At 43.1% G+C, this 23,566-nt stretch overlaps 2 protein-coding genes and 1 long non-coding RNA gene across 5 annotated transcripts in view; 2 read left to right on the top strand and 1 right to left on the bottom strand.

Annotated features, from left to right (window-relative positions):
- On the bottom strand, window positions 1-13,735 carry LOC139022808 (uncharacterized). 3 transcript variants are annotated; one of them, XR_011473857.1, is made up of 3 exons: window positions 13,653-13,735; window positions 4,970-5,448; window positions 1-3,210 (listed from the first exon to the last, which is right to left on the bottom strand). It is a non-coding gene; the product is annotated as an uncharacterized lncRNA (long non-coding RNA). The 3 variants fall into 3 exon arrangements; XR_011473856.1 differs by lacking the exon at window positions 13,653-13,735 and having other exon boundaries at window positions 4,970-8,224; XR_011473858.1 differs by lacking the exons at window positions 4,970-5,448; window positions 13,653-13,735 and adding an exon at window positions 3,919-4,959.
- Window positions 539-13,981, top strand: LOC111949765 (zinc finger and BTB domain-containing protein 38-like). Its single transcript, XM_070434093.1, has 4 exons — window positions 539-627; window positions 1,179-1,252; window positions 8,713-12,272; window positions 12,450-13,981. Exons 2-4 carry the CDS (start codon window positions 1,232-1,234, stop codon window positions 12,775-12,777), a joined length of 3,909 nt encoding a protein of 1,302 aa, XP_070290194.1. The 5' UTR covers window positions 539-627; window positions 1,179-1,231; the 3' UTR covers window positions 12,778-13,981.
- Window positions 13,982-18,204: 4,223 nt separating this feature from the next.
- The window catches only part of LOC111949550 (ras GTPase-activating protein 2), a 52,635-nt gene continuing 47,273 nt past the window's right edge, over window positions 18,205-23,566 (top strand). The window contains exons 1-2 of the mRNA XM_070434001.1: window positions 18,205-18,350; window positions 21,343-21,466. Coding sequence (XP_070290102.1) covers window positions 18,293-18,350; window positions 21,343-21,466 — 182 coding nt within the window. The 5' untranslated portion in view covers window positions 18,205-18,292. The remainder of the gene's footprint in view (window positions 18,351-21,342; window positions 21,467-23,566) is intronic.

The following is a 23,566-nucleotide window of genomic DNA, read 5'->3' as shown; positions in this document are numbered from 1 at the left end:
TAAAACAGAACATGTTTATTAATAAAAAAAATCTGTCTTTACATTGAAACATTACCAAGGACACGATGGAGATAGTTTTTAATGCATGTATTGTTGTTTAAAAACGTGTCTTTAAGTTGTAAAAAATCAACCAATCAATTGTGTCCAAATACCTCACTTCGGGGGGGTGAAATGGATCAGATTCCCGCACACACACGGCCCTCAATGGTACTGAGCTCTATTATTAGCCTGAGTCAGAGTCGCTAAACACCGCCTCCTCAGCTGGGTCTGGGAGGAAAAATATTCATTACGTAACAATAAAAGATCTGTCTCTGGCTCCACTTCCTGAATACCACAGTGGCTAGGCCTGCGACAGTCGACCAGCCCGGAAGCCTCACTTTCTCTCTATTTATGCGTTTGGGCAGAGCTCACTCTCTTTCGTTTATCCCTTGCAACACATTCCCACCACCCCTCCTCCACACCTCTTTGTGGGTCAGTGATGCAGCAGGAGTGACGCAGCAGTGTCAGCGCCTCATCGGCCTCCAGACGGGCAGCGTCTCAGGAGTGGACTGGAGGGAGAATCTGTGTGCCCAGGCTGGGCCCAGACACAGGCAGCCAGCCACGAGTAAACAGAGGAGAAGGCAGAAGGTAAATTATATGGCTAGGCAGAGAAAGAGCAGGCCTGGAGCTGGCTAGCTACAACTCTCCTTCCTACACTTTCTCTCTTCAGAGGGACTGCTCACTTTCATAGCGACAGCAAAAGGGCCTGTAGGACCATCCGTGAGGAAAAATGTTAGTCGGCTACTGAGCATGTGTGAGTTGGATGTGCCAGCGCAACAGTAATGAGGATCAGTGTTTATGTACGCAGTGTGTGTGTGTGTATTTTGAGAGAGAACAAGGCCTAGTCAGGCTTGCGCTATGGGCTCTGTTTCCCTGCCGATCAATGTTCCTCTAGTCTAGTCTCTAGCTGGGCTCTGCAAGTGGCTACGGACAGACTGAGGCAGTAAAGGCATGTCTTCTTTTGTTGTGGTTTTGAAAATATCCCAGCTGTAATGCATTTAACGGATGGGTGTGCCAAAAAAAAGAGGATGTCAGAAGAAAGGAAAATATCTAGACAATTTCTATTAAAACTAAATGAAATGTTAAAAGTAAATGGGAAAGTCACATCAAACATTGTTGATATGTGATCTGTCTGACAGGGATGAATCTCCAAGCAATTATTCAAGAGTGAAAGAAGAATTCATCCCAGAGAATGGCAACAATGAATCAGCAGGTTGGATCGTTTTAATTTCTCCGATATCCACAAATAATGTGTTCATAGCAATATAAATTTGTCCAAATTATTTGTTCAAATTTCAACCGCTCTTTATGTATTCTTTGTTTGCAAGACATTCGAAGTACTAACAAATACTGTGGGAGAGGGGTTGTGGTAATTGAGACAAACAGTAGGTACTGCAGGCACTTAATTTGCAATTCTCAAAACTGTAAAAAAACAAAGAGCATGGATGGTAAAGGAGGGCTACTTATTATTTGTTTTGGGATGTTGAGTTACCCTGCAGTGCACCAGTGGAAATTGATTGTGCAGACAAGACTACAAATACAGGAAAAGTGGGGAGGAAGCAGGCAAGACCATTAACCATACATAGCAGGAATGTCTTAACACTGAAGGAAGAGAACGGAAAGACACCAGAGGAAAAACTGAGATAAGGCATGATAGTGGCCACTCAAATCATATTTCCTTTGGCTTTAAGAGGCTCCCTCCCAGAACATGTAAGGTTCGCAACCTTTACTGTTTCATACCACCATGCTGTTAAGGTAGCACTGTTTTCTTCAAATGTTGCCACAGCAACAAGGTCATGCCAAAGTGCAGCGGCTTACAGAAAGAAGTGTGAGGGCTGGCGTGCTCCAGGCTGGTGTACTGCTTACCCAGGCCAATGCAAGCAGACAGAGGCCTTGATTGCACTCAGGTAATGTCAACAATCAAGCCGGGTAGGCCTGCACTAGAAATAGCTGGCAGACGGCTGAGCTTGTGGTTAATTGTGTGCGTCTCGATCACAACCACAAGGCCATGTGACCAGTAATGAGCAGAGAGAGAAAGCACAGGGAGCAGGAGGGGACAGAGGCATGGGGATTTTCATGATAAGCTGAACGAACACTGATAGAAAGTGCACAACAAATGTCTCCCATGCATTTCATGAGGTCAATCTGTTCTGTGAGACCAAGTAAATGTAAAATGTACATGGATTTCACACCCGGGTGCAGAAGCCGCATCCCTGACCCCGGAAAGAAAGCTAAGACACGTATGCAAATTCAAAAACACTTGTAATAAAACCCCTCCGCCTTCATACGCATAAAGCGACTGTGTGCATCTACAGCAGCTGGTGGGGCTAGAAGTGCCCTGCCTGCCTGGTTTAGCCCCTCCCTCCTGCACTCTGCAGTGCTGAGGCATCCCTCTGTGTTCCCATCCATCAGCAGCCTCCACAAAGATGACGGTCCTCCTCTCCCCCTGCTCTCTTCTACATCTTTTTTTCTCACTTTCTCTTACTTTGAAAGTGAAGAAGCAGATGAGAGAAATAAACCATATATAGTCACAGATATCTCATTGATCATGCTGCTATATACAAACAAGAGCATTGTAGGCTTATCATGTTCATGAGGCAATGCACACAGATGTGCTGACAAAGAGCGAGAGAGGGTTGAGTGTACACAGTAGCACAGACAAAGAGAAAGTGAATGTGTACATAGGCATGAGACAGATGGAGAGCTTGATGTGACTTGTGTTTGAAAGTGAGCTACAGATCCAGCTTCCCTTTTGGACTATGAGATACAGTATGAATGGTGTCAGTGTAGAAGTTGAGCAGAAATGTGATTGTGGGTGTGCTTTGTTTGAAGTTGTATCGCCGTAACCCCGGTAGCAGGCGTGCAACCTAGGTGTTTTCTCTGTGATCTGTGCAGCACGGCGTAGTGGTGTGTGATGTAGCACTGAGCCGCTCTCTCTTACCGTCCTCAGCCATGATTAATAAAGTTGCCGTTTCCTGCTTGGCGACTGCAGAGTAGATGCTGCTGGGCTCCAGTTGCCCGGGCAGCACAGAGGCAGCAGACAGACCCATAGTCCAGTCTAGCTATTTTTAAACTTCAATGTGGGAATCCTGTGGTCAATGGTCTGAGAGCTGGGGCAAGCCAGGACAGGACTGGGTGGAAGAGGAGAGAGCGGGAGTACTCGACCAGGACCTAGGGAGAGACGAAGGACGTTGAAGCTGGAGTGATCAGCGTAGAAAGAGAGAGGGAGGGAATGAGAGAGGGAGAGGAGGAAAGACAACAGCGAAAGCTCTGCCTCCAACGGCACCACTGAGCAGCGACGAGTCTAGAAAAAAAAGTGTCTACTTTCGCCTTCCTTTCACAAAAGTTATTTTCCTGTATGGTAGAGAATATGAACTATAGTGGAAGGACACTGCGTAATGTTTTTGGCTGTTCGCCTTCTGTGTCAGCTGTTCGCCTTCTGTGTCATTTTATCTGATTCGCAAAGGTATGTTCTGCACGTTTCAACGCAATCTACAACCTATCTTTAACGGAAATACACATATTGCATGAGGTGGCTTGAGTGGGTTCTGCTATGACATTTTCGCTCTTTGTTTGACTAGACAGCTTGTATTCAAGACAGTTTTTTTTCTCGTCTTGTGGTTCACAGAAATTAGGGGATTTAAATTTTTAAGGTTTTGAAATGCATATCGCATAATATTCTAAGGCACAGTGAACTAGGGTGTGGCAAAGAGACAACCGTTGATGACAAATTCAAAATTTCCGCTCAATGTGTGAACAGAGTAAAGCACATCAAGATGAGAGAAAATTGGTCATATCAGCCCTCATTGAAAATAATCAACTGAAACCGCAGATATGCGGGCAATTTCCAGATGAAAATACAAGGAAAACGGCACAAACCAGGGGAAATCAGCATCAAGGCTGAAGCAGAAGAGAGAAAAAGTCCATCGGGCTGCTGCATTTCTGCTGCAGACTCACACACACCGACTGACACATATCCAGAGTGGAAACAAAGGGCGCCGAGCCTCCATTGCAGTGGCGTTGGAGCCTGGGAGCTCTGCGGTGCTGTGGCTCTCAGACAGGCAGGGCTCGCTGTCAGGAAAGGACCACACCAAATCCCCGGACGGCTAATGCAGTCGCCCACCAGCCCCGCCATCCGTCTGAATCTGAATCCCAATAAGTGCTGCGCCACAGCATGTTGCCATGACAACAGAGGCCTGTCAGACGGGGAGGCAGGAGGCTGTATTTCACAGCGATACGTAAGGCTTCTCTTCTCTGTCTGCTGCCAGCCATATTGTAATCGTGGCAACTAGAGAAAACATTAGCAAAAATATGTATTTTATTAAGATTTTTTTTTTCTTCAAACAAGGGTGCTTGATCACTTTAATAATAAGTTTAGTGACTACACATTTTTATGTTTCAATACGACATGTTAAGTCAAATTAGTGTTTATGGCCTGGGGCGGAATGTATGGTTTATTGCTGTGCAATTATTTAAATCTAACCTCTGTCATTAGGTTATTCGTTCTTCCCTGCCTTTTCTGAGTAATATGTAGAATGTGATGCTTAGGAAAGTCAGTTGAAATATAGAGACTGAAAATGAGTACAGTTTCAATATTAAAACACGTAGGTGTAATGTAGTTGACAAGCAATAGGGATGCCTCTAGGGCAGTATTCAACTAAGGGTATATGGAAAATTATATTTTTGTTACGAATAGGAGGTCTCATCTCAACATCATGGTCTAATGGCAATCTGGAGCAGGGACAAATGGTACCCCATAAACAGGCAGCCATTTTAACCTACCCCAACAGCTCACCTTCAACAAGGATAAAGAAGAATATAGAAAATGGCCGCCATGCCATGGAACATTACATTATCAGCATTTGGTAGTGCACATTTATAACCTGCCCTACTATATGCATAACAACAATGCCACAATTGCAGAGCCGACCTTAACCATCAGATAGCCTTGTTCTCTCTGTAAGCAAAGCTGTGGTGCGCTTCAAAGCACCTCTGCCGGACATCAGGGATTGCATCTTAAAAGTCAAGCAGGGAAAGAAGACATTTTGCATTAGGAAGTATGTTGTGACACTGATCTTAAAATAAATATGTTTCCAGAGACCTCTTTGAAAAGAAGTCAGGGACAAAAATCACAGGATGCTAATAAAAATAGAACTATGTTGCCTAGGCTTCAGCAGCATATAGGCATAATCATATTAATAGTCATGCAAACAGAAAGTCAAAAAGAAATGCTGATAGCCTAAATATAGCCTACCGCTAACTTCAGAAGCTACTTGCCTTTGCAGATAACCTAAGCATCATCCTGTTTAAAAGCCTGACAGAGGTGTTGCCTCAGACCAGTCCACACAGTGACATAGGCCCACTCCCCTGGGAGGAACACACAGGAAGTGCTGTGCTCTTTAATTTCCTCTTAGGTTAGACAGAAAGACAAGAGACATTAAAATCGCACTGAACCACATGCAAAAGCATCGGAAGACGTTACACACAAACATAACACAACCCACTGGGCACAAACTCCAATTCAACATCTATTCCACATTGGTTCCATGTAATTTCATTGAAATGACGTGGAAACAACATTGATTCAACCAGTGTGATCCCAGTGGGAATGCTCTACAGATGTCTATAGCTATAGTGAAGCAGATGGCGTGTTTGTGTAAGCCGTATGTGCGCTCCGTGAATGTGCGATTAGGGACTGGATTAGCAACTGAATTCTACGCTGAAAAGAGTTAAATGGTCAACATGGTGGTCGTTCCTCTACAGTGGCTCTGTAGCCCAGTGCAGCGGACCCGTTTCAATTATAGGGCGTTGGTTAAGTATTCCTATAATTGTATTAGCTCTGTCTCAGCTGTGTGTGGGTGAGAGCAGTCAAAACAATCCCCCAGTGCTTATGAATAATGAACTAACGCTAGGGGCAGAAAGGGCGAATGAGTCAGGTGAGACAATCTTACCATCTCATTTACTGCCATCAACCTGAGCCGTCAGTATGAATTATGCTGATGTACCTACCAGCCAGTAAGGGCAATGACTCTAGCATGGCTGGTGACCTGGAATGGCATTGAACGTTTGACTGAAGCAGATAGAGCGACTCCACATCCTGGGTGAATCACATGTTTGTCCTCATTCTAGTTTCCACTCCACCAGATGTATCACTTGCCAGGTACAAGTCATTTTGTTTCAGGCACTTGACTAGAGCATGCTTAGTCAGTGTTTATTAAGAACATAGTGTGGCAGCCTCCAGACTGTAGTCATTCTGCGTTAAGTAGCCTAATGTGCCTCACCAGATTGGGAAACAACAAAACAGAGAAGAGTCTCCAGGAAGCCATACGTCTTCAGGAATAGGTTCACAAATATATACTGAACAAAAATATAAAATGCAATATGCAACAATTTCAAAGTTTTTACTGAAATCAGTCAAATTTTTWAAAAATGTATTAGGCCCTAATCTAAGGATTTCACATGACTGGGAATACAGATATGCATCTGTTGGTCCCAGATACCTTAAATTTAAAAAAGTAGGGGCGTGGATCAGAAAACCAGTCAGTATCTAGTGGGCCCACCATTTACCTCATGCAGCGCGGCACATCTCCTTTGCTCTGCATCAGGCTGTTGATTGAGGACTGTGGAATGTTGTCCCACACCTCTTCAATGGCTGTGCGAAGTTGCTGGATATTGGTTGAGAACTGGAACACGATGTCGTACATGTCGATCCAGAGCATCCCAAACATTCTCCATGGGTGCCATGTCTGGTGAGTATGCAAGCCATGTAAGAACTTGGACATTTTCAGCTTCCAGGAATTGTATACAGATCCTTGTGACATGGGGCTGTGCATTATCATGCTGAAACATGAGGTGATGGCGGCGGATGAATGGCACGACAATGGGCTTCAGGATCTTGTCACGGTATCTCTGTGCATTCAAATTGCCATCGATAAAATGCAATTGTGTTTGTTGTCCGTAGCTTATGCCTGCCCATACCATAACCCCACCATGGGGCAGTCTGTTCACAACGTTGACACCAGCAAACCGCTCGCCCACACAGCCATACACGCCATCTGCCCGGTACAGTCGAAAACGGGATTCATCTGAGAAGAGCACACTTCTCCAGCGTGCCAGTGATCATTTGCCCACGGAAGTCAGTTATGAACCTGGTTATGAGACAGTTTGACAGTTTGTGCAGAAATTATTTGGTTGTGCAAACCCACAGTTTCATCAGCTGTCCGGGTGGCTGGTTTCAGACGACCCTGCAGGTGAAGAAGCCGGATGTGGAAGGCTGTCGTGGTTACACGTGGTCTGTGGTTGTGAGGCTGTTGGAAATACAGCCAAATTCTCTAAAACAATGTTATGGTAGAGAAATTAACATTAAATTCTCTGGCAACAGCTCTGGTGGACATTCCTGCAGTCAGCATGCCAATTGCACGCTCCCTCATCTTGAGACATCTGTGGCATTGTGTTGTGTGACAAAACTGCACATTTTAGAGTTTATTTTTATTGTCCCCAGCTCAGGGTGCACCTGTGTAATGATCATGCTGTTTAATCAGCTTCTTGATATGCAACACCTATCAGGTGGATGGATTATCTTGGCAAAGGAGAAACGCTCACTAATAGGGATGTAAACAAATGTGTCCACAAAATGAGAGCAATAAGCTTTTCGTGCGTATGGAACATTTCTGGGATCTTTTCAGCTCATGAAACATGAGACCAACACTTTACATGTTGCGCTTATATTTTTGTTCAGTGTAGTTCTATCACATACGAGGCAATTATTCAGAAATGTAAAATAAAAATGTCTGAAAGCAAGAAGTTTAATTGAATTGGTTTTCAGACAATGGTGAGTGCTCATTTCCAGGTGTATACATTTTTCCAATGTATGGTCAATGTTGTTTTTCCAACAGAGAATCATCAGAAATTCTTCATGTACAGCATTGTAAACATTTTGTAAGGGTAATGTCAAGAGGAAATCTTTGTGCTGTTGTTACTTTTCATTAAGTAAATATTACATTAGTATATTCTCATGAGAACTAAGCATTGTTCTGGTTAATCTATTTGAATAGGCTTGAAGAAAATAAGATAGGGCCTACAGTTCTTCAAGATATGGCATGCCAGCATCATCTCAAACTTTGCTGCCATCTAGTGTGACAAAGTAAGAAGAGCGGGATCGCTTTCTTAGAAAACTCACACATTCCACTTGATTTCCATAAGGCCATTACTTCCAAATCCAGCCCATGCTTAATCAAAGTAACAAACCATATACCTTAGATTATCTCTGTATGAAAGGAAATGTTATTGTTTGCACAATTATAGCCTACTAATATTTTGAATACTAAAGAATCTAACAGAATAAATAACACCATTTCTAATTCCACATAAGAAAAAGTATGTACCCCTTTCATATGTTTTTCTTACATTCCAGAATGACAATTTAGTCATTTTGACATTAGTCATTTAGCAGACACTCTCATCCAAAGCAATTTACAGTAGTGAGTGCATATATTTTCATACTTGTTCCTAGTGGGAATCGAGCCCACAATCATGACGTCGCAAGCGCCATGCTCTACCAACTGAGCCACATGGGACTCAGTTTGTACAAATGTAATGACGTGTTCATATTTTTCATTGTGACTATAAGCAATGGGCTAACAATGTTTCGAAACCTTTATGTCCTCTATGCAGATGACCGTGACGTCTCCCTGCACCCAGGGCTTGATGGACAGCTCCCATCCCCAGGCGCTCCTCAGCAGGCTCAACGAGCAGCGCTCCCAGGGCCTCTTCTGTGATGTCACAATCGTGGTGGAGGATGTAAAGTTCCGGGCCCACCGGAACATCCTGGCTGCCTGCAGCGGATACTTCCGCAGCGCCTTCACCTCCCCAGAGGTGTGGACTTCCAGCCAGGTGCTGGAGCTCATGGACCTGAGGTCTGAGGTGTTCGCCAGCATCCTCAACCTCCTTTACTGTTCCAAGGTGACATCATCACCTAGCWCAGAGGACACTAGATGCCTGATGGCAGCTGGAAAAAGACTGGGGATTCCCTTCTTAGAGAAACTAGTGGAACAAGACAGGCAGGACTCAGGTGGGCCACAGATCCAGACCTCAACCAACCCTGTTAAGACCACAGGCCATAGTAAGGCCCAAGGGCCCCGTAAAGCAAAGAAAGAGACCTCCAGGCCAGAGGAACCAGACAGTGCAAGAGGCCCACGGATCACCAATGCTTTCTCTATCACTGAGGTGGGTCCCGGGAACAACCTCTTCACCCCACTAGACCTGCACAGGGGGGAGAGGCCATCACCTGATCTTGGACAGACCCCAGCGGGCTGCCCTGCCCCCTGCCCCCTCGCAGTGGACAATGAGCCCATGCAGGCGCTGTCAGAGCACTCCTACGCAGTCATTAGCCAGGGACCCAGGGACCCTGAGCACAGGGATGGCAACCAGGAAGACAACAAGAAGGGCACCAAGCCCACACAGTCCCAACCAAGACAACTGGCCAGCAGGAACAGTGGCCCACTCAAAAAGCGTCACAGACTGCGAGCCGCCTTGAGTAAAAGCACACCTCCAACACCGGCTGTAGCACATGAACCTGTGCATCCTACTGGAAGCAGCCCGGCATTAATTAAGCCCACTGTACAACCTGTGGGAACGTCACCCCCGTCATTATACCCGCAGATAGTGCATACAAGCAGGGCCAATGAGCTGCCTCTAGCCATTGATAATGGCTACAGGGAGCTGGACGCACCTCCACTTTCACCCCACACAGATGATAGCATATCAATCTACAGCTGTGAGCACTGTCCAGAGATATTCACCAATAAAGCACTTCTCACCGTACACACAGAAATGCACAAAAAAAGGTTTGTCAGTCATTTGTTTTGCAAGTTTTGTCGCAGGAAGTTCATGCATTTGAAGAGGTTGCGGAACCACGAGACGGTGTGCACGAAAGCACAGAGGGGCTCGCCTGAACACGAGCCCCAAGGCAAAGAGGCCAGGGCAGACCATTATTCAGACAGCATGCCAAGCAYGRACAATACAGYAACTRATGTCCAGTTATCTCCTCCTGAAYTYCCTGACCCTTTCCYTCCAACCAGCCTCCAAAWGAACCCCACGTCAAAAACACTGCAGGCTGTAGATAGGTTAGTGAAACCTAGTGGAGGCCAGAGGGTCTATAACTGCAGTGTGTGTAAACGGGCATATGTGACCGTCTCCAGTCTGAAGCGCCACGAGAATGTGCACTCCTGGCAGAGGGCGTACCCCTGTCACTACTGCAATAAAGTGTTTGCCCTAGCCGAGTATCGCACCAAACACGAGATCTGGCACACAGGTGAGCGCCGCTACCAGTGCATCTTCTGCTTAGAGACCTTCATGACCTACTACATCCTAAAGAACCACCAGAAGGCCTTCCACGGAATCCATCCCAGATTGTCTGTGAGTAAGAAGTCAGCAAATGGTGGATTTAAGGGCAGCGTTTACCCCATAAAACTCTACAGGCTTCTGCCTATGAAGTTTAGAAAGAGACGTTACAAGACTTACAGTCAGACCTATTCAGAGGAGCTGGGGGGCAGTGAGCAGGCCCCGCTGGGCTGCAGCTCTCCCATCCCTTCATTTGATGATGGTGGCGCTATGAGTAACCAAGATGCTGCTATATTCTCAATGCCTGTGACATTCATGGCCACTCCAAAAGTGGTGGCATCAGTAATGCCACGCATCAGTTTTGATCAGCCCTGTGACCAAGATGTAGACCAAGTTGCAGGCACAGGAAAACAGGCCTCTCACTCCGAGCATAATGGGCCTCCATATAGCTATACAACCCCCTTGGCCATAATGCAGGCAGGTGTGGAGTCCCCTGCAATGGACTATGGAGATGGTGCCGCATTCCAAAGGTTTAAGAACCCGGAGGGCAACAGTCAYAATCTACCRWTCCTAAAAATYAACCCACMCAGCTCTCTRAACAGGCTATGTGAGCTCTCAGCTGCAGCMCARAGAATTGAAGCCATGACCAGTCAGCTTTTTCTACCAGGGGCTGAGAGCCTGATGCCTAGCAAGACTGCAGGGGGGGAAACTGAAACGTACATTGCCAAGCCTGCATGTCCAGGTCCCTCCGTGGATGGTCACGTTCTACCCCTCTGCCAGATCACAGTGAAAATTGGCAACGAGGCAATCATTCGCCGAAGGATCAAGGGCTCCAAGCTGTTCCCCAGGAAGAAGAAAAGAAGCAGCGGGAGCCAGGTAGAGGAGTGTTGGGACCAGGGCCGGCCTACAGAGGGCAGCATGGAGAGCTCCAGCCTCCGCTTCAGGACAGAGGTCACTTCTGTCATAGAGCCAGAGCCATGCGATGACCTCACTGACCGTGACACAGCTGACAAGCTCTGGCGTCCCTATTACTCTTACAAACCCAAGAAGAAGAGTAAGAAACTGAGATCCAAACACAGAAAAGAGAAACGTTGTCTACGCTATTCCATGACATCCTCAGTAGTGCCCAGGGCCAGCAAAGACTACCTGGATAAAGGATGCAGAAGTGCTGAAGAGAGCATCTCCAGCGAGGGCACAGAGCTGAAACAACGTCTCAGAAACACCAGCCCAAAGACGACATATACCTGTGACATCTGTGCAAGCACCTTCATAACAGCATCTGGTCTGAGAGCGCATGTCATTGGCTGTCACCCAACTTTCTGTCGGACCTGTGCAAAGCAGTGTCCCCCCGGCGAATCCCCCAGTGCCAGCTTTGAGACCGCTGAGGACAGCAGGGATTACGTATGTAAGAGCTGTATGGAAAATGGCTCCTGCTTTGACAATTGTCCCCGCAGCCCCAGCACAGAGAAGCGGTATCATTGCTCCTTCTGCCCCCAGCGCTTCCTCTACCTCGCAACCAAGAAGAGCCATGAAAAAAAACACCAGGAGACAGCAGGAAAGGGGTACAGCAGCAACAACTACTCCACAGATCCAAAACACCCAGCAACGTTGGACTTAGGCTTAAATCTGAAAAAGCATGTCATCAAAACAGAGGAAGGGGAGGATCAATATAGCATTGACAAAGAGAGCAAAGCGCCAGCGGGATTGCTAGGCAGGTTCTCAACAGAGAAGATAGAGCCTAAGCACGAGGAATGGGAGGACACAGATGACTACATGTCAGTGGCGCCCGAGAAAGAGATTCCATTTAGAATTAATAGTGATGGACACTATCAAAAAACTCCAATGTCACCCCCCTGCACCGACACCTTTTCTCCTTCCCCTTCGGAGATGCAGTATAGAAAGCCTTCCCCTTCAGATATGCAGTACAGAAAGCCTTCCCCTTCAGATATGCAGTACAGAAAGCCTTCCCCTTCAGATATGCAGTACAGAAANTCAGATATGCAGTACAGAAAGCCTTCCCCTTCAGATATGCAGTACAGAAAGCCTTCCCCTTCAGATATGCAGTACAGAAAGCCTTCCCCTTCAGAGATGCAGTATAGAAAGCCTAAAAAGCGCATTGAACATAAACAGCAACGTCAGACAAGCCTCACTTCCAAAAGGCAGAAGCAAGTAGACTATATCGGTAGAGAGACACCCAGCCATAAGGACCCTATGGCCACACCAGGAGCAGACAGTCATTTTAGCTATGGGCAGTCTTCTTCTACATATCTGAAAAAAGACTCTGTCACTAGGGCAACCACTCCATCCTCGCCCAAGTCAGAAAAGCATACATACAGTGCAAAGAAGAGACCTCTTTATAAACATAATACTTATCATTCAGGAGGGAAATACTTTTAAGTGATTATATGCCTATGTAGTAAGTTGCAGACCTACAGTCAAATACATACAGTACCAGTCAAAAGTTTGGACACAGCTACTCATTCCAGAGTTTTTCTTTATTTTTAGTATATTTATAGAAAATAGTAAAAATAAAGAAAAACCCTGGAATGAGTAGGTGTGTCCAAACTTTTGACTGGTACTGTATGTCAATAGATTTCAAAGCTGTGCTTGATTTAGGTTAGTTTGATTTAGGTTYGTTTGCCCGAAATAATGGACACAATGGAATTGACCCAAACTAAATCAAGTTCACCTCAAGTACTTTGAAAACATTATTTGATATTGTGTATTTGACCTGGGTCTGGAAAACAGATAGATCTGAAATAAGTTGCCAATTGGAAAGCAGATATTGAATATGAGGACCTAACTGACATCTATGTAAATTGAATCTTCTTCACTTATAACACAAATCGGTCGTTTTTCATGTTTTAAAAAAAAAGTGATTTATTTTTGTACTTTATTTTGCTTTGAGACTAGTTCATAATTATTGTGCTGTCCATATTCTCTACCTATGCTAATTGTGCATCGTTATTTGCACTTTATAATAATTTATATTTACACTGTATAGGCTACCATTCATATTAATAGCCTGTCCACCACTTTGGTAGTGTCATTACCACTGACAGCACCACATGCACCATCAAAATGAATGAGTCCCTATGTGTGTCTTTTAAAATAATATACATAAGTGTTACAAAGTTGACAAACTGCAGTTTGTTTGTCAGAGGGAATAAATAATTAATCAATCAACCAGTAGATAATGACAGGAAGAAAACATACATGCTTGTTTTTATATTCCCGTGTCTTGGGTTATTTAGATAAATAAACAAACAAACCTGTCTGGAATTGCAGAGAAGAGCTGTTAAGCTACATTCTGGAATTAAGAGGACAAATGAATGCATGGCACACACACACACCCTCCTATTGTTTAGATAAAATAAGCACACAGGAGGCCATCATTTGTAAGTCCTTGCACTGATGCAGTTTGCAGCCGTTACTTTCATAAGACAAATATAAATAAAAACAAATCTAAGCCATCTAATATTTTTACTCTTTACTTTACTGAATGCTCCTCTACCTTTGTGTTAAATGTTTTACCTAACTTCTCAGTTGTATTACCTYCGGTAAATAAAAGTGTGTGTAGATTTTGCAAAAGTGCAAATGCTTAGTAAATCTGACTGTCTGTTTACTCTGGTGCTCTGTTGAATTCAGTTCWACAGTCACTTGGTGGCCTCGAGGGTCAGCCCATCTGAGAAGTTAATTCCTTTCCCATCATCCCTCAACAAAACCCAGCAACATTTTAGAGTCTGGCCCACACGAAGCAAAATCCAGATGTTCCCCTCTCCCCATCCCCCTGGAGTCGGGACTGGCCCCGATCTGGTAACAGGTTTATTTGGTAGTACAGTACTTACCTTCTCCTCCGCAACCCCCTTGTTACCTAATGCTACCAGTTTCTGGATAAACCTTAACTACTACTCTCTGCTCCTTCAATTATTAAGTTGACTGTGTTAATGAAGTTAAACCATTGAGGTGGCTGTGAGTCACAGGCCATGAGAGTTTAACTATTTACAATTAGCTACACAGTCTAAATAAAGTTATTGATGAATAATACACATTTGACAAATCAAAGCATAGTCATGGAGTAGTCATCATGGCTGATACCCATAAGGACCATATAACCAAATGCAAAGCAGGTTAGGTTTGTACATTGAAACTTCCTCTGGTTTATAGAAACGGCAAATTGAATCACACTGGTCTCCTCTTCTAACACAAGCATCTGGTCATCTAATCTACTTCCTTCATGATGAGGTAAGTGGTCACATAGATAAAAACATCCATATGGGTGATTACTCACAAAATTAGAACAAAAAGAAGAGTATGATTTTGGGGATTTTCATGAAATGTAGTCTATATAAGGTTCCTTTGGTGGAAGGATTGTTGACATAATAGACATTTGTATCTTAAAGCATAATTGAGAAATCATTCATTGAAGCTGGAATRTGACATTTACCCAGGCCTCCTTAATGGTTCATCTGTAGGTGCTACAAAGCAGAAATTGTCATATGAAACCGCTTGCTCTGCAATATGAGTAGTATTTTGATTACAAAACCAATTTTCTTTCATTAATTTATAAATATTTAAAATATAACATTTTTGATTTGGCTAATGTTTCAATATATTGTTGATCATAACATACTCTACAAGCACACAATTCCCAGAATGGGATCTCTGCTACTTTGGARTTATAATCCAATATGTAAGCATTACAAACAGAATGAATGTGAAAACGGTTGCCCTCTGCTGCCGATTTGCAGGATGTGCAATGATACAAGTAAAGGAGCATGCTATGCCAATTTATCTGAATAAAATGGGCCATAACTTTAAAACTAGGAGATCCCACTCTGGAACTTTGATATGTCCGTATTGTATATTATGTTCATCACTATATAAAAACATTTGAGTAATCAATTTTTTATATTTTCAATATAAGATCATTTGTATTAAAATCAAACTGCTACTCATATTACAGAGCAAGCGGTAAAGCTTCAAATGACACACATTTGTAGGTGCTTTGTAGCACCTACAGATGAAACATTGTGGAGCCTTAAACGAGGCCTGGGTAAGGCCAAAATGTTACAAATGTTCCAACTAATTATTTCTCAAGTATGATTTAAAGCGCAACTGAAGGCAATAAACAACTTCTCTGATAGAAAACAGCCCATGTGGTATCGATATTAGTCAGAAACATTTATTTGAGTGTTAAAATTGACGACAAAGTGTAAACAGGATCATTTTGATAAAGTCAGTCTCGTCCAAAAGAAAGTGTCATGTACACGTTTAAAGTGTTGTTTAAATAGAAAACAAATTGACAATACAACTTTCATAACAGTTACATACCAATAAAAAGAGACTAGCCTGCTGGCCTTACTGGGTCGATAGGAACATTAGCCCGAGCTATTTAGGAGGGATATCACACCTGGCACAAATTATTGTCTAGTTCTGTTTTCCTGCCGAGAGGTGCCCTATACCTACACCCAGAGAGAATTAGTTCAAAGTCCAGGTACAGGGGGTGGCTTGGGTCTAAAATGATTTTGTGAGCCTTGCGGAGGGCCCTGAACTTAAAGATCTCATCCAGGCCTGTCTGTTTGACTCCAAGTACCTTGCTTGCTGTGGTGATAATCCTTCTCAGCATATTTCTCTGGCTGACAGTGGCATTGCCAAACCAACAAACAATACAAAAAGTTTAAATAATCTCAATAAAAGATTCAGTATAGTACAGTCAACATTAAAAGATCCCAGCTTTTTGAGAAAGTACAGTCTCTGACTCTTTTTGTAGATCAGGTCTGCACATTTACTCTACTGGAGCTTATTGTCCAAGAGGACACCCAGATATTTGTATTCCTCTACAATCTCTATGTTCTGACCTCTGATAGATGTTGCAGAGGTAGGTGTTGTACACTTCCTGAAGTCTACTCACATCTCTTTGGTCTTGTTGGTATTGAGGACCAAGTGTGATTTGATACACCACTCTACAGTCATTTAGGACCGGGCCATGGTGTTCCTCGTCAGCATGCAACAGGCTGATCAAGGCAGTGTCATCAGTAGTACAGTAACCACATGTAAACTGAAATGAAATTTACATAATCTCCAAAAGTAATTATTAATCATGAGAAGACAATAAACAGTAACTAGTAATGCATCATACTCCAAGAAAGGTTAAAATCTCACCTTTCTGTTTTTTTTTTTATAGAAATTGCTCAGGTGTAGTCACTTTTGAAGACACAAGCGCAAGTACACAGTACAAATGAGGAAAATATGAAATATTTTATATGACGTATTTCCTATTCAACAAAACTGTATGAATAAGGCTTGAAATGACATATGCTTTCTAAATGTAGTATAATCAAATTATAAAACCGCTTACTATAAGATTTCACCTTCCTTATAACTGTAAAATGCATATTTGTTTGTCTAGTGTTAGAGAAAATGTGCATATTTTCTAAAGGCCTCTCTTGATCAAAACACCTGCCCCCACCGCTGTGAACGTCAAATAGAGCTATATTAATTTCACATTAAATTTGTCCATCTATAACAACCAGAAATATTTTTGTTTAAAATCTATAAAATATTTTAGATGAATGGCTATAAATCGATCTCTGAATATGCTATAGTGATGAAACCACTTTCACCTGCTGCGCTATGATGTAAGGATTGCAGGCATGCGCTTTTTCAGTGGATGTGATGTAGGGTTCAGCCAGGAGTTGATGGACAGTCGGAAGAGCGAATTAAATGGTAGGAGCTTCAAGTGGTTTCAGATTTAACGTCCTACGTCACACAGGCAGACAATATACTACTGTGTCTGTGGGAACCAAGGTTATCGCTCAATGCATGCCATTTTGAGCTAGTGTCCACAGATCCGATGTATAAGTGAAAATGTCAGTCGGAACCGGTACCAGAACCATGCAGGTCCCCTAAACAGGGGACTTTACATCTAAGAGGGATACAAATGTCAAATATATGTCAACAATCCTTCCTCCAAAGGACCCTTCTATTGATTACATTTTGCGAAAATCCCCAAAATCATGGTATTTTTTCCCCTAGTTTCATGAGGAATCACCCATATGAAAATAAGGTCAGGTTTAGGATTAGGGTTAAGGTTTTCAAAAGGGCTTGCAATAAAGTGGGCACAAGGGTTTGGTTAGGGTTTTGAGGTCAAGGTGGACTGGTGCTAGGGTTAAGCGTTATGAGGACATGGGTTACAGTTTTGAAAAATAAGTGAAGATAAGACTGGGGCTAGGGTTTTCTAAAGTTAGTATAAGGTTGGGTCTAGGGTGCTGTTCCAGTGGTGTAAAGAAGATTGGCACCCGAATTGACAGGCACAAGGCACTTTCATTTCTGCTTGCCTTGAGCAGGCAGGTGTGCATACCTGTATTCCCTCTGTCCTTGTGAATGTCCTGAATAGTATTGGATAAGCAATCCACCATCCAAACTGTGAATACCTTGAAATAAGAAAGAGATGAGAGAAGTGAACATAGCCAATTCCCTGTATTACTGAAAAAAATCACATAATCCGAATTTGCAAAAATATATCAGCAGTAGGCCTGCACATTGTTAACTTTCAAATAACAAAATATCAAGAAATGCTCCTATGGCAACCACAGAAGTTACAAGTATTGTCTGTGCAAATTCCGTGTCTCTAGGCCGTGTACCAAAAGAGGAGTGGGGGGGCGCATCCTCTCATCTTTGACACTTTTTTGTGTGAATCCTGCACAGAGCTTCCACTTGTTTTACAAACTGTGAGAGTCAGTGCAGTGAATAGTATTCACACAAGTCTCTCCAGTCTAGTCTAATGTCAGCGTACGGCCAATAGCGCTCGTAGTGACGCTGCAGTAGGTTGGCCCTTCGCTTGCATTCATAAACGGATATTATAGCTAAGCGTTGAATGTACTAGCTACAGATACAGTCAAGTCGGACCATGGCGGAAGAAGAGGACACGAGAATACGGATTTTACAAAGCCTGCGGGGAAAGATATGTAAGTGCTTACAGTGTATTTATTGTATCGGCATTCTTCAATTGAAGGGTTTAACAAAAAGTAAACGACGTGAAAAAAGAGGGGCGCGGTACGATCAACACAGCCAGTTCATGAAGATAGATTGAGACATTGTTGTGAATGAATGTTGCCCGGGCCCGATAAAACTTGTTTTATATTTTCAGAAAACGCTGTCACAATGTAGCTATTTATTTTAATATCACGGCTAGGTTATCTCCTAACAAAAGCCTATGCAAAGACGGGCTAGTTAGTTAGTACAGTCAGTGGTTTGAAATCCACACACACGCATCAAAACACATGAGCTAGGACTGGCTAGCTTAACTGTTAGCTGGCTCGCGCTAGTTAGCTACATTGCTAATTTAGCTGTCTATTTTTCTAGCAAACGTAAAGTGCTTTCCGTGAAATTGTGCCACTCCCTATACAGGTAATTCATTTGTTTCAATGTATCTTATCTTAGCTAGCTATCAAATAATAATTTGTCATTCATAGCTAGTTCACGCTACCAGTAGCTAGCTAGTTACCTTGTCTCTGTTCTCATCTTGCGAAACGCTCGTGGCAGGAAGTTGTCTCCGTGTGTTGGTTAGGTACTGAAATTTAATTGTGTTGAAATAACTAACTAGTTTCGATATTACTCTATTCCAGATTAGTCATCACTTGAGAAATTATTTTGAAATTTTAAGCCATACCCTTATCCAGCAGGGTTGGCTAATAGCTGGTTTTTGTTACTGTCATATTGATAAGAAAATTTAAAAAACGTGAATTTACCCAGATTTGAGAAAAATATTAATTTCATCAAAGATAATGGATACAATGTATTCTTCTTTGAGTGGAACTTTTACACTTTCGGGATATATTTGGTCACAAAAACCCTTGTCCATCATTCTTTGAGCAGGAAAATAACATTAATTAATAAAAGTTCCATAATACATTCTATAAGTTCTGTGTGGCCCATGCAATGCAGTTTACGCACGTGAATAAGATCAATTAAAAGTCATAATCATAAGAACAGGTTGATTACTGAAATTGCTTCCTTCCCATGGATGTCGGTGCATTGTTTGTTTTTTTTGCAATTAAGAGACTTCTTGAGGTCCTAAACACATTCCACATCAAGACTACATCCATCATTGTTATTATCCTCTGTAAAGCATCTACTTGCATCTATGAATAACAGCTAGCCTATAGCAGATATATAAGTAACTTTGTCAAAGTCCATTTGATAAAGAATTTGTTTGAGTTCATAAACATGCACCTGGCTTTTATGCAGTTTGTTAGTTTTGAATGAGCACAGTACCACACAGGATCTTTTGATGGAATGTTACTGGCACACAAACAATACTGTCAGCTTTGTTAGGGTAACTGTGAGAGAGAACAACACCATTCACACTATCTACTGCAAAATGGGAAAACAACATACTAAGCATCGCATACATAAACCTGTTTTGATTGCAGGAAGTCTAGTAAAGTATGAATTTATCTCAATGGTCTAAAAGATGGGACTCCTCCTTTGGTCAGTGTTTTCACTAAAAAGGACTAATCATAGTACCTGCCCTTGGTTATAGACTACTGTACCACTACTCTACCAGTATTACCCCCCCTTCCTCCCCTTCGCTCTGGCTCTGATGCTTACTTCTGMAGATGCTATCATGAGTGTACAAACAAGCACAGAAGTTGACATGCACAAAGTACWGTCATCATAGGTGTGCATTTAAACATAATAAATGAATGCATTATGCACTTGCGCGCACACAAATCGGCTGCAAAACAAATGGCAGTTTCACTAACATGCATTGATTAGCACCCAGGAAACGAGAGAAATTGAGGAACTACCCTTGGCAAGAAAATCAGTTTGCCATCTTACGAAACCTTTTTTCCTCTTGGGGTTTCTCTTTATGTCTTAAACGAAAAAGTGTCAATGGAAGTTGTAGTCTATTCAGTACAAACAGAGAAGTTTGTATTAGCGTGACGTTTGCTCTTTGACCTCTTGCCTCTGTGTTTCCATGGCGACCAGTGCTTTTTCTTGTGAGGGTGGCATGGAGGAGGGTGGAGTTAGCGAGGGCTTGAACTCCCCTGCAGGTCAGGCTCACCGGAGCTTAGTGGCAGCTCAGGGCTCTGCTGTAGGTTTTCACAGCCCTTTTCTGGGATTAGACCTATATTAATAGCCCTTTTAAAGAGCCTGATCTCCGACTCTGGCTTTTCTCCATTCAAGTTTGTTCACCCTTATGTATCCCAGACCAATTTAGACCACTGTACAGTGAATAATCTTGTGGTTCACACACACATTGATGTGCGAAACTATTAAAACATGAACCTGGTGACGCGCCATATAGCAGATGTAGACAGACAGAGCTCTATTACAGGTAGTTGTGTGCAGTCTTTCTTATGGTGCAGTAGCATATACATTTTAGTGGGTATTCGTTGCTGTGCTGTTGATCCAGGTGCAAGCAGTTTACCTGGCTGGATATTTCCGAGGTGTTTCACATTTGTGAATCAGCGCTCCACTGTCAGAGCCAGGAGCATGATGGGAGGAAGTTAATGCGCTGTCCTCAGTATCCTGGCTAAATGCATCAATGAAATGACTAGGCCCCCTTACATGCCACATCATGAAGTTGTCAAAATCAAAATAAATCTTCAAAGAAGGCCTTACGGAACACACTTCAGTTGAAACAAATTATCTTTAGGGTGTTTTTTATTATTTAAATCAGGGCTGTTCAATGTCAGTCCTGGAGGGACAAAAACACTTCTGTTTTTCCTCCTCTCCTTCTAACAATGAACTACCAGGTAGAAACAAAATCCAGAAGTGTTTAGGCCCTCCAGGACCGGAATTGAACAGCGCTGATTTAAATGTTCACATTGGTATTATCAACCATAGTAACAGCAGGTCGATGGGAAAGAGACCTTGGCAATTATTTGACTGAAGTCTATTTTCCACGTTAGCACCACCTGCCTCTCTGACCCTCCCCTCCATATCCTGCAGGTGAAGGCAAGAACCTGGGTCCGTGTTCGGGGCCCAACCGACAGCGGGACCTCTGCACCTTCTGCACCATCAGCCTGGACCAGGAGGAGGTATTCCGGACCAAGGTGTTTGACAAGAGCCTCAGGTAACAATTTTTTTTTTTATAGTAGTATTATTATAATGATATTATATAATCTATGCCATTTAGCAGATGCTTTTATCCAAAGCGACACAGCCCTGCGCATACATTTTACGAATGGGTGGCCCCGGGGTTAAATCCACAACTCTGGCATTGCTAGCACAATGCTATACCAACTAAGCCACAATCTCCCTCCTACTAAAGGTAGTCACTATCTGGCCATGCTACAAAGGTCTGAACTCGGAAGTATGACTGTCTCCTCATAAAATATGAATTTTAACCCACTAACGATAGGCCTAGTTCCTACAATAAGAATACACCATTCATATACTTGCTCATCAGTAACAATAATCTAGCCAATTATGTTCTTCTTGTAGCATGGGCATCTAGTGATCACCTTACAAAAGGGCACATGTAGGCTACCTCATATGTTCAAAATACCTCACAGCACTGCCTGCAAGAACAGCGCAGTGAAGACATTGCTCTTGTCATTTTAGCCTAGCCTGTATTTGCACTATTGCCATGGTGATATCATTATGATGTGTAACATCCTCTTCCTTGCAGGACCCAGATCTTTTTTCATTTATCATTTTGTGTCAATGTCATCAGGCAGTAATAACAGTATAATTCCTTACCATCTCTCCAACGTTGAAATGTGTTCTTCACGATCAATTGAGGTTGTCATGTAACACCATTGAAAACGTAACCCTTTAGCCTTAATGTTTATGTAACCTGAGACGACCAGGGCTGCCTCCCCAACTAGATACACTTCTCGAGTCCAGGAAGAACAGAAGGACACCCAGCCGAGTTGGCTGTGTGTGTTTGTGTGGGCATAGTGTCAATTGGGCAACACCAAGACGAGGCAGTGTTAGCTAGGCTAAATCCTCTACGATGAGAGCACCATGTTTTGATTTGAAACGAACTATGCTGCTTACAAGCTCCCCATTCAGAGCTGTCTGGGGGAGATGGACACGGGTATGAACCTAATGTTTTCTGGTTCTATCTCTGTTCATCTCACTGTAAACGCGGTGCTTGTCTTCTCTTAGGTATTTCACAACGCACATCAGTTTTTTTCTTTTCTTTTTTTTTATCCACTGTCGCAAACCTGCCGTTCAAAGGGCTCCTTTTAGAGTCTAGAAGTTGATCCTTCTTCTCTCTCTCATCTTCTCTCCTCTCTCTCTCTCTCTCTCTCTCTCTCTCTTCTCTCTCTCTCTCTCTCTCTTCTTCTCTCTCTCTCTCTCTCTCTCTCTCTCTCTTCTCTCTCTTCTCTCTCTCTCTCTCTCTCTCTCTCTCTCTCTCTCTCTCTCTCTCTCTCTCTTCTCTCTCCCTCTCTCTCTCTCTCTCTCTCTCTCTCTCTCTTCTCTCTCTCTCTCTCTCCTTCTCTCTCTCTCTCCTCTCTCTCTCTCTTCTTCTCTCTCTCTCTCTCTCTCTCTCTCTTCATCTCTCTCTCTCTCTCTCTTCTCTCTCTTCTCTCTCTCTCTCGTGTCGCATATGCATGGTCTTTCATATGGCTATAAGTCTTGAACAATCTCTCTCTGCAGAATCCCAAGGTTGTTGCCTCCCGCCACTGTCACGTTGCACAAAGTTGTCATATTTGAAAACAATTGCAGTGGAGCAGCTATACCGGTACCATATTACTCTCTACTTATGGGGTGGTCAAAGGACAATGCCACTCAAACTATATAGAACCTTCAAAATACAGAAAGTGTCACAGTAAGATGCATTTTGAATATGTGACAATCTGTGAGAACTGTGACAATTTTAGCATTTGGATTGCTGACATGCAAAACATTTAGGACTGAATCAACAGTGGACTAATGAAGCAAATGCCAGAAGATTTTGAGTGGAATTTGTCTTTAACGTTAGGATGTGTTTTGTTGAATCTAGGGGGTATTCATTACGCCAATTCTGTTGCAAAATGTTTCTTAAACGGAAGCGAAACGGGGAGGGACCTACCTGAATTTGTCCAATAGAAACTCTTGTTTTCTTTGCCAAACACAAGTGTTTGGACTAATGCTTACACCCGTTTTCTGTCTGAGGGGGAAGGAACGGGACAACGAAAGAGGTTGTGTGTGTGTGTGTGGAGGCTACAAGTGCGTAAATCCA

This window comes from Salvelinus sp. IW2-2015, linkage group LG22 (assembly GCF_002910315.2).
Source record: "Salvelinus sp. IW2-2015 linkage group LG22, ASM291031v2, whole genome shotgun sequence".
Taxonomy (NCBI): domain Eukaryota; kingdom Metazoa; phylum Chordata; class Actinopteri; order Salmoniformes; family Salmonidae; genus Salvelinus; species Salvelinus sp. IW2-2015.
Note: the sequence above shows the minus strand (reverse complement) of the source record. Positions and strands in the feature narration are given on the sequence as shown.